Source organism: Crocodylus porosus, unplaced genomic scaffold (assembly GCF_001723895.1).
Source record: "Crocodylus porosus isolate Cpor-Errol unplaced genomic scaffold, CroPor_comp1, whole genome shotgun sequence".
NCBI classification, from domain to species: domain Eukaryota; kingdom Metazoa; phylum Chordata; order Crocodylia; family Crocodylidae; genus Crocodylus; species Crocodylus porosus.
Window position 1 is genome coordinate 19,877,258 of NW_017728925.1, and position 13,965 is coordinate 19,891,222.

At 43.3% G+C, this 13,965-nt stretch overlaps 1 protein-coding gene across 2 annotated transcripts in view; it reads left to right on the top strand.

Moving 5' to 3' along the window:
* Window positions 1-13,965, top strand: part of RALGPS1 (Ral GEF with PH domain and SH3 binding motif 1) — a 210,599-nt gene that overhangs the window by 43,285 nt on the left and 153,349 nt on the right. The window contains exons 7-8 of one of the 2 annotated variants that reach the window (XM_019541064.1): window positions 339-428; window positions 5,693-5,785. In XM_019541064.1, coding sequence (XP_019396609.1) covers window positions 339-428; window positions 5,693-5,785 — 183 coding nt within the window. The remainder of the gene's footprint in view (window positions 1-338; window positions 429-5,692; window positions 5,786-13,965) is intronic. The other variant, XM_019541066.1, reaches the window with a different exon arrangement.

Below are 13,965 nucleotides of genomic sequence, written 5' to 3' on the forward strand. Positions count from 1 at the left end.
TGCTCAAGGGTGGACATAATGGGTATCACAGAGCAGCTTCATTTCCATGTTTCTGGCTTAGGCTGGTAAGTGGGGCATGCCTCCCTTGAGACACAGGGAGGCATGCCCTACTTACTAGCCTAAGCCAGGAACAAGGGTGCAGAGTGGACATGGCCTTTGAGCCCAGCCTGCTCAAGCCTTTTATGGAGGAAGCAGCCCCTTGGCTACAGTACTGCTACCTTTGAAAGGTGGGGGTTTGGAGGAGCTTGTACTTTCCTCAAAGTACCTGGAAAATGTACAGGTGCCATTTCAATTGGCCTCTTTATTAATTATACTTAGATGTTTGTGTTTCCTTTCAGGTTAGTTTTTGGGTTGTACGAGAAATTTTAACAGCACAAACCTTAAAAATAAGGGCAGAAATATTGAGCCATTTTGTGAAAATAGCTAAGGTAAGTGTGACTTTTTGTTTTTATTACTAATATATTTTCATTCAGAGGGGCTTTTTTGGGTTGTTTTTTTTCCTTTTCTGTGTTACTTCACTCCTCATATTGACTGTCCATGGACTGCAGAGGTCTTTAGAGCTGCCAGCTACCATCCCACCAGATGCTTAGCTGTTATGCCATACAGCATGAATGGCATATCTTGGTGAGGAAGTGACACCTGCTGCTTTTCCACGGCATATTACAGTGGGCAGCAGATTTTTAAGTGGTCACAGGTCTAGAAGTTCCACATTAAAAAGAAGTTTGACTTTTTTTACTTGACTGTTTATGAAGAAAAGGTGGCCTCAAAGATGCTTTGTGTTTGTTTTCATCTTAGACATACCAAGACAGACTATCTGTGTGTTGGTTGTGCTGGATGACTTCTTGGAGGCTTATGATGCATTTTGCACTGAAGGAATGGGATATTTAATATTAATCCAGGATTTTTTGCTCCCAAATGCTGCTTAGCTATTTGAGAGTCTGATTAAAAAGCATTCTTTCATTGAATTGTAGTTCTGATGTATTGTTTTTATCAACTTAAGCTCATCGCTGCAGTATCAGGCATCAGTGAAACCCTGCTGAAAAACGCGTTAAGAAAAAGCAGCACCTTTTTTTCAGGCTGCTTTTATGCATGGCAGGGAAGAAGGATGTATGATTGCAATATAATTTTCATGTAGAGATCGCATTTTATTTGCTGCAGTGAAAGTTCTGAAAATTGGATTTGGAATGTGCCACGGGGCTACAGCAAGAAATTTGTAATAGAGAAAGTTTGTGATCGGCCCACAATTTCAACTCGGAGTGACACACTGGATTTGGAATGATGTATGCTGGCATAGTGAAAAATGACTTGCAAACTTGCAAAAGCATCTAATATTATACTTAAGGGTTGTTGCCATTAATGGTGCTTTTTATATCTGTGGAAACTCACTGACTTGCCCCAAACTCCTCTGGCTGTTGGCACCAATGGATACACCGGATAAATCATTTTACTGTCCAAGCACTGAAATGCATGTTGCATTGTAAAAGGAGCTGACTAAAGATTATGTCATTATGTTTCCACTGAAAGGCTTATTATATAAAACCAGCATAGCTTCATGTTTTCACTGAATAGCATATTATATAACACTGCACAGCATGCTCAATTGTATTATTCATTGCCTTTTAGAATATTAGCACTCTGGTTGTCCAGTTGTGTTTCCCCAAGACGCACATTATACATTGTATTTTCAAGAGTAGTCCTAGTACTCTGCGCCTATGTAATAGTAGGTGTGTTGTGTAGTTTATTTTAAAATAGCTCTAATGTATTTTTCTTAAAACAAAAGCAAATATAACCCCCATAACATTTTGCAAAGTCATGCACAGCCTCGTTCTCATTCTCTTTTTGTAAGCACAGCTGCCTGATGTCCAGTGCTATCTGACAGCTGTTTGCTGAGTTATTGTGGATTTCTCATTCCTACTTGTAGCAGACTTTGAGCAGTTATGTTGGTGTGATTTAATACTTTTTTCTTACAAATCCTACTGTATATACAGTTTTTTTTAATATTGTTTTTCCTGCTGGAAGGTATTGGAACCTCTTATAATTTATAAGGTAAAATGTGAGACTCAGGAACATCTGTCATTCTGTGGAGTGCACTGTGGCATCCCAAACCCATGTGAAAGAGATGCATGCACAGTTCCCACAGATGTCACTGTATATCACAATAAATATTTCAGGATCTGCCGTATGGGCCTGATTTTACTGTTTGTCAGCACATCTGTGGGATGAAGATAGATTAAGTTGAGGCATGTCAAAAGAGGTAGAAAGAAGATGGAGCTTTGTTGAAAAAGCCAGATCCTTAATACAGATTTTTTACATGCAAGACTAGGGGTGAATAGAGGATTGAAAGTGGAGTAAAACCTAAGGTATTTTAATGCTGTTTTTATATCTCCAAAACTTACGTACCACATGCATTCTATACACTGAGTATGAAATAAAATACTAGTGAAAAGTAATTGAAGGAGCTATTCTGTGGTGCAGACAGTGCTTGCTGGCCTTTAAATGTTTTGTGCTTATAAGCAAGAGAACTGGCTGCGCATACATGGCACGTGTAGATTTTGTTCTGTGTAGATTTCCCCCCCCAGGTGTATATTTCCCTACAGCTGGGTAGAGCCAGCCTACCTTTAGAAGGGCTTGGAGAGGTTTGGGTTTTTTTGGTTTTGTTTGGGTTTTTTTACATAACTCTCTGGATCATCCTGGCCACCGAGTACGCTTTTTTGTTCTTGAGACCGCAGAATGCAAATCATGTTTTAACTGGTGCATTGACCAAATCTAGGCAACTAATTGTCCAGTCTCTCTTAAAAAGTCCTTCTACAAAAACATGGTAACTTCCCAAAGAGCTGTCTACACACTCTGCTTATTAGAGCGTCCAAGAATCCCCCCATCATGGTCACTATATTTCCTGGTTCTGGGATTGAGGGAGCAGAAGCAAAATGTTGGCTTTCCATAGTGCAAGAGCAGAGTATTAACTTTTAAGCTTGTGATCACCTACACGCTTTAACATCATGCCAGTGTTCTCTGTTTGCATGTGTTAAGAGCTCTGTGTAAAGGAGCTGTTGGAGATCTGTCCTGTAGAAACAAATGTGCGCTACCTAGGTTTCTCATGCTTTTAAAGCTCTGCAGTTCATAAGTAATGCTGGAAGTAAGGAGGAATACATGGCTGCATTTAAAGTCTTTTTACAGTTATGTTGTCAACATATTTCTCCTTTTTCTTTGTTTCGGGTACCTTGTTGCAGGAAACTTGTTTATTTAAGAGGGGTTTGTTTCCATGTGTTCTCATCTGAAAGTTGACTTAAAGCAAGTAATATGTTTCATAGTTTGTAGGGTTGGAAGGGACCTGAGCAGATCATTGAGTCCAACCCCCTGCCATGGCAGGAAAAAGTACTGGGGTCAAATGACCCCAGCAAAGTGTTCATCTGACCTCCTCTTAAAGACCCCAGGATAGGAGCCAGCACCACTTGTCCTGGAAGTTGGTTCCAGACCCTAGCCGCCCTGACAGTGAAGTCGTACCTCCTGATATCTAGCCTGAATCTCCTGTCTGCCAGCTTGTGACCATTATTCCTGGTTACTCCTGGCAGTGCTCGGGGGAACAGGGACTCCCCCAATGCCTGCTGGTTCCCTCTGACTAGTTTGTAACATGCCACTAGATCCCCCTCAGCCTTTTCTTGTGGAGGCTGAACAGGTTTAGGTCCCATCACCTCTCCTTGTAGGGCCTGCCCTGCTGCCCCCTGATCATGCAAATGGCGTCCTCTGGACTCTCTCCATGTTGTCCACACCCCTCTTGAAGTGCGGCGCCCAGAACTGGTCACAGTACTCCAGCTGCGGCCTGACCAGTGCTGCTTAGAGGGGGAGGATCACCTCCTTGGACCTGCTCGAGATGCATCTGTGGATGCATGACAAGGTGCAGTCGGCCTTCCTGACCGCGTCCCCACACTGCCGGCCCATGTTCACCTTGGCATCAGTGACGACTCCAAGATCCTTTTCTGTCTCCGCCCTGATGAGAAGGGAGTTCCCCAGCCTGTAGGTATGGTGCTGGTTCTTCCTCCGCAGGTGCAGCACCGTGCATTTGTCGGTGTTGAAACCCATCCTATTCTCATCCGCCCACCCCTGTAACCTGTCTAGGTCCGATTGCAGCCTATTCCTCCCTTCTAGCATGCCCACATCCCCCCACATTTTAGTGTCATCAGCAAATGTGAGCAGGTGCTTTTTACCCCCTCATCGGAGTCGCTGATGAAGATGTTGAACAGCGCGGGCCCGAGGACAAAGCCCTGGGGGACCCCACTGCCCACGTCCCTCCAGGTCGAAAATGACCCATCCACCACCACTCTCTGGGTGCGGCCCTCCAGCCAGTTGGCGACCCAATTGACTGTGTGGGTGTTGACACCATAGCCCCCAGTTTCTTAATGAGAACAGGGTGAGAGACAGTGTTGAAGGCCTTCCTAAAGTCCAGAAAGGCTACGTCCACTGCTACCCCTGCGTCTAAGGATTTGGTGACCTGGTCATAGAGGCCACCAGGTTGGTCTGACAGGACCTGCTGCTAATGAACCTGTGTTGGTTGCCCCTAAGCATAATCTCCCCTGCTGGCCCCTCACGAGATGCGCCAGAATGATTCTCTCAAAAAGCTTGCCCAGGATTGAGGTAAGACTGACTGGCCTATAGTTTCCCAGGTCCTCCTTTCTCCTGTTTTTGATGATGGGAACCACGTTGTCCCTCTTCCAGTCCTGGCACCACACCAGAGCACCACGAGTGCTCGTACAGCCGTGCCAGGGGTCCCGCAGTGACCTCAGCTAATTCCCTCAACACTCGGGGGTGGAGATCGTCCGGACCCACTGATTTGAATACGTCCAGTCCCTCCAGACGCTCCCTGACTAGTTCCTCACTAACCCTTGACCTAGGTGCGCCTCCCTTGGAGTCTGACGGGAGTTGGGGGCTGATCCGGTCCCTGCTGAGGAAAATGGAGGCAAAGAAATCGTTAAATATGTTGGCTTTGTTGTCTAGTGTGATGACCAAATTTCCTAGTGTGTCCTGCAGGGGCCCCACGTTACCTGGTACCTTCTTTTTTCCCCCCCTATGTATTTAAAAAAAAAAAGACTTCTTGTTGTCCTTGAGGAATGACTGCAAACACAGGCTGAATTTTAAAATATCAGGAAGGGAGGAGCTATTGCCTCTTACAATATTTTTTTAAAAGTAATAATGACATTTAAAAAAAAAAAAAAAGTCATCCTATTACTTTTAGCTTGGTCATTTAGTATCATTTGTAACCACTGGAGATACAAGTTGATACTTGTGTCCCAATTAAACATATTCTTTCTAAAACTATGTTACCACATTATTGGAACTTGTTTTCAAGGGAAATGCTGGAATTATATTGAAAAATTAATCTTTCTTTTACTCCTGATAGGGTGACAACCTTACAAAACTGTACACCCAAACTGTAATTTGACCATAATGCAGTTTGCAATGACTAAGGGGTAAATATGGAAAACTTTCAAATATCAACATTTTACCCCATTTCTAAAAGATTTTCACAAATTACTGACCCCCTGAGTGAGGTTTGCTTTCATTTTTAAAAATGACATCTGTAATTGCAGTCTATTTAACACGATGCCTGTAGATCGCTGTGAGAGCATGAATTAATTTTTCATCTCGGCGTAAAAGAATAACATCCCACTTCATTGTCTCTTTTTTCCCCCCTCAGAAACTTCTAGAACTGAACAACCTTCACTCCCTCATGTCTGTGGTATCTGCGTTACAAAGTGCACCTATTTTCAGGCTGACAAAAACCTGGGCTGTAAGTTAACCTCCCGTTATTTTCAGATCTTCTCCTTTCTCTTGCACGATTCAAACAATCTGAGCCTTTTTTGCACTTCCAGGCTAAAGGGAAATGATTTGCCTTCAAGGCTTTGCCATGTTCATCATAGATTCAGAAGTAATTTTAGTGTTTATTATGAAGTTAGAGTCTAAATAGCTGCAAATCTAAAACCATCTGTTTCCTGAATGAGAAATGTATATTATTCTGTAATTTCTGAATTGCATATTTTAATTTAATTATGATGTTAACCTATTTGCTTTACTTTCTTTACCTAACTTGTTAGTCGTATTCACTAGTTGTAATGACAGATTATAAGCTCTTTGAGTCAAGAACTCTCTGCTATGTGCTTGAACAGTACCTAAAATAGTATGACCCTTATTTTTGGTTAAGCCAGCTACATATTACTGCAGTACAAACACTAATCCTGTTAAGCTGTTTTTCAGGCAAGCAGTGTTGATAGTTTTTTCTGCATGTCAAACCAAATTTTGACAACAAAAGTTTTGAAAACTTGCTCCAAACAACTATGTCCAAGTTAATAGCCCTAAGCATTAGACCTGCTTTAAGTAAGGAGACTTTTACTTCCAGTTCTGCCTTTTGGTGTATATAGAAGAAATATACATGACAGCCAAATAATTTCTGGGTCTGAAAAGCTTTAAAAATCTACTTCCCACCCAGTGCCATTTATCTCATGTATACACACAGAACTTGCACCAAGACATGGATATAACCAGCTGTGGTATGTGTCCATATTTCTGCCATCTTTTCAGAGACCCTTTACTCGGTTGCAAAACTACTTACAGTTTGTATAAGTATTTGCAAAAATGCTGTCTGTATTAGTGTGCACATGTGTCAAATCATTTTAAACTGACTGTTTGATGTGGTCGGTGTTCAGAAGGGTAAAGAACGCACTAAACATCTAGTAAGACCAGGCAATGGCCTGTTATAAAAATTCAGCTGCTTTACTTAGAAAGTGGGACTTATTATCTAAACAGCATTTTTTCCCCTGGAAGCTTATTAGAGACACTTAGCAGGTGGATAATTAAAGCTGTAAGTATGCAGATGCATAACCAATGCATTGAAATCACTTAGCACCAAAGATCATATGTTTAAGTAGTCCCTGAATAGACTCCTTGAATACAACAGTCTGTTGGAAATAGCATATTTGAAATTGCTCACAGCTCCAAAAGGGATGCGTTTTTCTTTTCTTCACGTTTTGGAACCGGACACAATTTTCTGGGCATAAAAGAAATGGGAGCATGACCTTATTGAAACAGTAGGCTCAAGAGGGAAGAGAATCAGTATCTTTATCTGCTTCTTCCTCTTGTCATTTTGTGCATTAGCTGTGGAAGTACTCCAGAAGAGATCACCTACTTAAAGAATAGGCAAAAAAAACCCATCCTGGGCTAAGGAGATAAAAGAATGTGTTTTTTTAAAATCCCTTTTGATAATATATAATGCTCAAAGCTTAAAATTAACCTCTGTGTTGGGGGGGATTTTTTTAACTTGCCTTGGATAAATGATGCTTAGTTTCCACACAGATTTTCTACAAATTGCAAGATGATTTTGCAGTTTGATTAATAGGTGTCAAGATGCTACTAAATCATCTTAACTGTCCTTGTGCTAAAAACGTCATGGGGGAAGGAGAGTGAGATGGCCTGCTAAAAACTAGACAAAATCTTATGTCATGCAGATTCCTAAAGAAACTGCTAAACTGATTTATTAATTAAAGATCATGGTATGAGAGGCTGATGCCTCCTAATAGCTGCACCATGTGACACTTCTAATATGAAAAAATAAAGAAATATTAGAGACATTCATTCTGCTTTGTTTTATGGGAAGTTCCTGTGTATCACTGAAGTTCTGCTCCTAGTGTCTGTTTTGACCACCAGTCACAAGATGGAATAATAGAAAATGAGGGTTGGAAGGGAGCTCAGGAGGTCATCTAATCCAACCCCCTGCTCAAAGCAGGACCATCCCACTATATCGTCTCAGCTATGGCTTTGTCTAGCTTGGTTTGAAAAAACCACTTAGGATGGAGAATCCGTGCCGCCTTTGGTAGCCTGTTCCAGTGCTTTACTACCTTCCTGGTGAGAGTGGTTAAATATTAGGAAAAATGAAACTTCCCTTGCTGAATTGGAAACCAGTAGTGCTCCTTGTTCTGTCATCTGCCACCACTGAGAACAGTGGCCTCAGCAGTGCTAAGTAGAGGGGAACAATCACTTCCCTTGATCTGCTGGCAGTGCTTCTACTCATGAAGCCCAGGATGCCTTTAGCCTTTTTAGCAACAAGGGCATGCTGTTGGCTTCTATCCAGCTTCTTGTCCCCTGTCACCCCCAGGTCCGGTTCTGCAGAGCTGCTGCCCAGCCAGTCAGCCCACAGCCTGCACCAGTGCATGGGATTGTTCCATTCACCAGTGCATGGGATTGGTCCAATCCTCCAAGTTGTTGAGGTTTTGCTGAATCGTAGCCCCACCCTCCAGTGTGTCTACTACTCCACCCAGCTTGGGGAATATGTAATTTCTCATGCCACTAGCTTGCATTCTGGAGGATGAATAAGGGAGTTTGTCACCACTGTCCAAGCATGAACATTTCAACTGGGTTTATGAAATGAGGTAGGTTACTCGCATATTATTGGTATTCAGGTCTTGCATTATATTTAGCTAGTATTTTCATCTGTTTAATAGAGTGTGTTCAGCAAGGTTTTCAGTAATGCCTCTAGTTCAACACAGTGAGTGGGAAGCAAATGGACTGTGAAAGTGGTTGATGATTGTTTGCTGCTGAAAACCTTTTGGGGTTTTTCATTGAAATAATGAATTTTCACTAGCAGCGCAAACTAATGTTTAGAGTAAGGGATTAGAAAACAAGAGAGTAAGGGACAAATCGGATGGATATTTATAGAGAACAGCCCATAATAGAGAAGGCTCCTCAGATGTCCTTGTTTATACTTTCACTAGTACTTAATCTCGTGTTACTTCATTACATTTAAAAATAAATATTCTCTTGGACTCCAGGCTGCTATTATTGAGGCAGATAATTTAAGAAGGAGCACTAGATGTTCACATTAGACTTCTGTCCTGAACCTGCAACTTGGGTTCACTTGTGCAAAACTTGTGCCTGTAAGGAGGCTTCAGCAGGGCTCTTTGTAAGCGTGAGCACCCATCCATGCCAAGCAGGTACTGAGGCTGAAATAGCACCTGCACATAAAGTAGCTAAGGTAATGTGGTAGGGGGTTTTAGCCCTGTATTGTGGCATAAGGCCACAGTCAGATAAAGGTGAGAAGAACTTTTCCCCTGCTATAGGAAACTGCAAAATTAAGCTCAGTATGGGAGATTTATATCTTTCTCTGACATTGTCATCTCTTCAAAGACAGGATTCTGGATTCCATCCTTTTACTCCATTCCAGCAATTTCTATATTCTTTTCTTAAGTCTTTTAATAAAATACCTGATTGTCGACCCATATGCACTGTTCTGACTGAGGGGAGGGCTCTTCTGCATTGTAGATGCTGTAGCTGCATCTTGCCTGCGGCCAGAATGTTGCAGGTTTTTGGGCTGAGCCCAGCAGCAGCAGTTCTAGTCGCATGTTGCTGTTCCTCCTCCATGGCTGCTGGAGCTCTCCAGATTTCTGTGATAAGTGTCCGTATCCTCCCACGCTCTGATTGGGCTCAGTTCTCAGACTGAATAGTAAGGCTGTGCCAATGTTCCTCGTGGGACAAAAGCCATAGGTTCCTGGCTAGAGGGTCTTGCCCCTCTGCTCGGGGTCAGACCAACACCATATTTGGGGTCAGGAAGGAATTTTATCCCATGGTCAGATTGGTGGGGGTGGGAGTCAGGTTTGCCTTTCTCTGTAGCAGGGGACATGGTCCTCTACCTGGGACCTCCTTGAGCATATATTGATGACATTGTATAGAAGCGGGACATTGGCTGCCGTGGTCCCTCTGCTTTACCTGTGACAAGTTTTGGTGTTAGGTGTATGTTGTGCCAGGCTTGAGAATAGCCTTATGTAAAGTTTAGATTATGCTTGTCTGGGATGGCTTGGACAGGGCTGACTCTACCGCAGGCAGGGGTTGGACTAGATGTGACCTCTGGAGGTCCCTTCCAGCCCCGCTTCTCTATGACTCTAAGGATGTACGTGAGTGTGCTTATTAATTACCGCACCCTCATTCTGGATGCTTAGCCAGGAGTGCCCACTGATTCCCTGTTGTCTGCTCTGCATGCGTGCAGAAACACAATTCTCACAAATCCATTCTTCTCTCTCCCAGTTTCTTTGTATTTAAAACTAAACTGTTGCAGTCGAAGGCCCCAGTGGGATTGTGCATGTGCTTAATGTTAACCACATTGTGTAAGTATTTGCAGAACTGTGGCCTAAGAAATGTCATTTTTGTTGGGGGGCGGGGGTTCCCTTGCAGGACCTGAGTACCCAAATGTGACCCCATGCTTTCCTTGTGGCATTCCTTTAAAAGCTACTGAATGTCTTTATTTTCTACTGGTAAAGGCTAAAAATGAATCGGACAAAACAGTGCATGGGATAGTCAGACTAGTTTGATAACGGCTGGTAGACTCTACGTTGCTTCAGAGGCTCATCTGATTTGAATTTTGATCATCAGATACATTCCATTCTTGTGACTTAAACTGAGTAGATTTATGCTTCTCTACACAATAAAGTAGAGTATCTTCTTCACATCTGGAGTCCAGTGAATAAGTGCCTTAATTGAAATGAGTCATTGCTTATTTTGCTTAACCTTTTAATTTGTATGTAATAACTTATGTGATCAATAAATAATTAGTTAATGCACAGAGAAGATGCTCTTTATTACAGTAGATGTCAGTTTCTGAGCAGCACTTTTATCCACCTATATAACCAACAAGAGAGGCTTTTGGAGATGCTTTACAGCAGGCAGTAGCAGGATGAGTGCAGGGACACCTGCACTACCTGCATTCTCAGGCTGGCAAGGAGCATTTCAGGACCAGCAGTATCCCAGGTGCACATAGCCAGAACACTGTCATGCAGCTCCCTACCCCAGGAATTGGCTGTGCAATAGAATAGGGCTTTTGTAAGAGCTCCATACCCTTACATTGGAGATAGTCCCTGGGGATCATTTTTTTTCCCCCGTTTTCACAGTTGTGACATAAGGAGCCCCAGGCATCTGAGAATCACTCAGATTTTTATAGTTCTTGTTGTTGCAATTAAATGGCTGCTGTCACCTGGTGCTTCTGGCTAGCCTGACCTGGCATGTCTAGTTAGTTGTGTTGTGGCTCTTTCATCCTTAGACAGAATGGCTTCAGTTTCCAGCCTCATGTGTTGTATTAGAGACAGCAGTGAGGCAGTTGCCAGCTTGTTTCTCTGTACTGTGTCTTGGATTTGGCTGCTATAGAGAGGAATCCCAAGTTTCCAATAGAGAACTGCCCACACTCCTCTGTTGCCTGGAGGTTTGCTTTCTGAGATGTTTTGTATTTGATTTGGCCAACTTTTGACGTACTGAAGGCAAGGGGGAAAGGAGAGTTGTGGGGTTTCTTGCTTGTTTTTGTTTGTTTCTCCTAGGAGCACATCCTTTGAAATTAGTTTTGTTTAGTCCTTATGTTTTTGAACCAGTCTCATCCTCCCCTCCAACTCCAAGTGGGTTTTCTCCCCTGCTACCCAGTCCCATCTGACCCAGGCTTCTTTGTTTTAGTCTACTTCTTTCCCTCCTTGGGTCCACTTTGTCCTCTGCATTCAGATCAAACAGCCTCTTCTGTGCTGCCAGGGCAGTGGAAGTCATTGAAAAAGGGAAGAAATACAGAAAAGACTGAGTCTTTGCTCTCAATATTGAAGCCAGGATTGCAGCAGCCACGGTAGTTCCTCTGAGCACCTGTAACCCTTGGCTGGAGCAGGCTCAGCATCTCTCTGAGTGGCTCCTGGATATTCTGTTCAGTGCTAGGAGCTGTGAGGAGCCTGAATGTGCTCCGTGAGGACAGGGCCATAACTGTCATGCTCTGACAGGTGACTCCTGAATATTTACAGCATTTGGGTGGAGATTCCCAGGAGTTGCACCATTGATGCAAAAGCCATCTCCCTTGCCAGATTTCAGTCTGTGCTCTAAAGCAGGGAGGTCCAGCTCAAATAAAAGGAGTAGCTTCCATAATTTTTCATATGGGCAAAATAACATATTTTTTTCTTATTTAATTCTTGGAAATTTTCATTCAACTGAAATTTTCCACAGAGATTCAGCCCAAACCAGACACCCAAGTGTGAAAAAAAAATCAACTCATTGAGTTAGTCAGGCAAAGTGCTGTGCAATAGAAAACAGGATCTGATAATGGGAGGTGTCAGGCAACCTTTGTAATGGGTTTCGTGGGTACATGGGGCCCAGAAGAAGGAGAGTTTTGCTGCTGAAAGCAAAACAACCTGAATTAGCAGGAGGAAACTAAATTTGTGATGCAGTCCCCGTGGACTTCTCCTGTCATGACTTACTACAAGTTGTGCAAGGAGGTAAATTGAGGGAATAGTCCTATTGCTACTGTAGTTCCTGTCCCCTGGGAGTCCTGGTCAGGAATGGCCAGCAGCCTTATTTTATTCACTGAGACATTTAACTTCTGCAATTTCTGCCTACACTGACACTTGGGTTGCGGTTGTCCCAGTCTCAGGATGGTTGTCTGTAATTATGCACTTGCCTTTAATTACTGACACTGCATTTTTTTCTTTCCGCTCGCTCATTCCCATTAACTTGACACATTGAGAATCTGCACTACCTTGCCGTGCGCACCTCCCACAGGTTGACCAATAATTTGGAACACATTTTTCCCTCCCCTCTGTTGTATGATTTTAACCCCTTTAAAGCCAGTGACTGAGTTGATTTTCTCCATGGCCAGAGTTCAGGTGATTAGAGTTCAGAAGTGAATTTGTCTCTTGTTGTTACAGTAAAATGTGCAGTGGTGAAGTTTGTTCTACTGCTCAAACACATTCTGCTTCCAGAAGCATGAAATATTACCACTATGGTAATTGCTTTTCCTCTTAAAAAGGTGGTCCTAGGGTGCCCTATTAAATGTATCATATATCAAGCAGAAGAACTAAGCCTGCTTTTTATCTCATACCTCTTTCCTATTCTTTGGCATTGCTCACAAGTACGGCAGTAATTAACCACATCCTGAATTGTATCTGGCCAATACAAATTTGGCAATGTCCTGCTAGTAGTTTTTCTTCCTCTTAGATGCCCTGTAAATTAGGATGCTTATATGCCAATGACAGCAATTGCTTCCTGCGTTCGCAAGGAAACCACAGTCTGGTGGTAAACCTCATTCCCTTTTACTTTTCCTCACCTTTTGTATTGCTGCCTGCAAATTATTCCAGGAAAGTAGGGCTGGAAGGGGCCTCACAAGGCTATCTAGTCCAGCCCCCTGTTCAAAGCAGGATCATCCCTGATTAGACCTTCCCAGCCCAGTGTCTGCACACCCTGCTCTTGAGAACTTTCAAGGACGGAGACTACAGTTACTCTAGGTAGCCTCTTCCGGCCTCGACCACCCTAGTCAGAAAGTTCTTCCTGATCTCCACCCTCGATTTCCACAGCTGCAGCTTGAGGCTGCTGTTCCTAGTCCTGTCCCCTACAACCACAGAAAAAAAGCCCATCTGCATCCTTTTTGTAATCACTCTTCACGTATTTGAACGCTGTTATCAAATCCCCACTTGGTCTTTGCTTCTCCAAACTAAATAACCCTCGTTCTTTCAGACTTTCCTGATAAGTCTTGCTTCCTCAGCCCCTAATCGCTTCTGTTGTTCTGTGCTGGGCTCTTTCCAAGCAGTCCACATACTTCTTGAAGTCTGGGCCCAAAACTGGACATGGTGCTCCAGGTTGGGGCCTTCCCAGTGCTGAATGAAGTGGAAGAATCACTGCACTGGATGGCAAGTGCCACTGCTGTTGACACAACCTGGGATGGGTTTGTTGGCTTTTTTGTATCAAGAGCGCGCTGTTGGCTTTTATTCAGTCTGCCATACACTGTAATCCCTGGGTCCTTCTCGGCAGTACTGCAGCCTAGCCAGGCATTTTTTTAATCTATATTTCATAGTTTCATAGGGTCGGAAGGGACCTGAGCAGATCATCTAGTCCGACCCCCAGCCATGGCAGGAAAGAGTACTGGGGTCAAACGACCCCAGCCAGATGTTCATCCAACCTCCTCTTAAACACCCC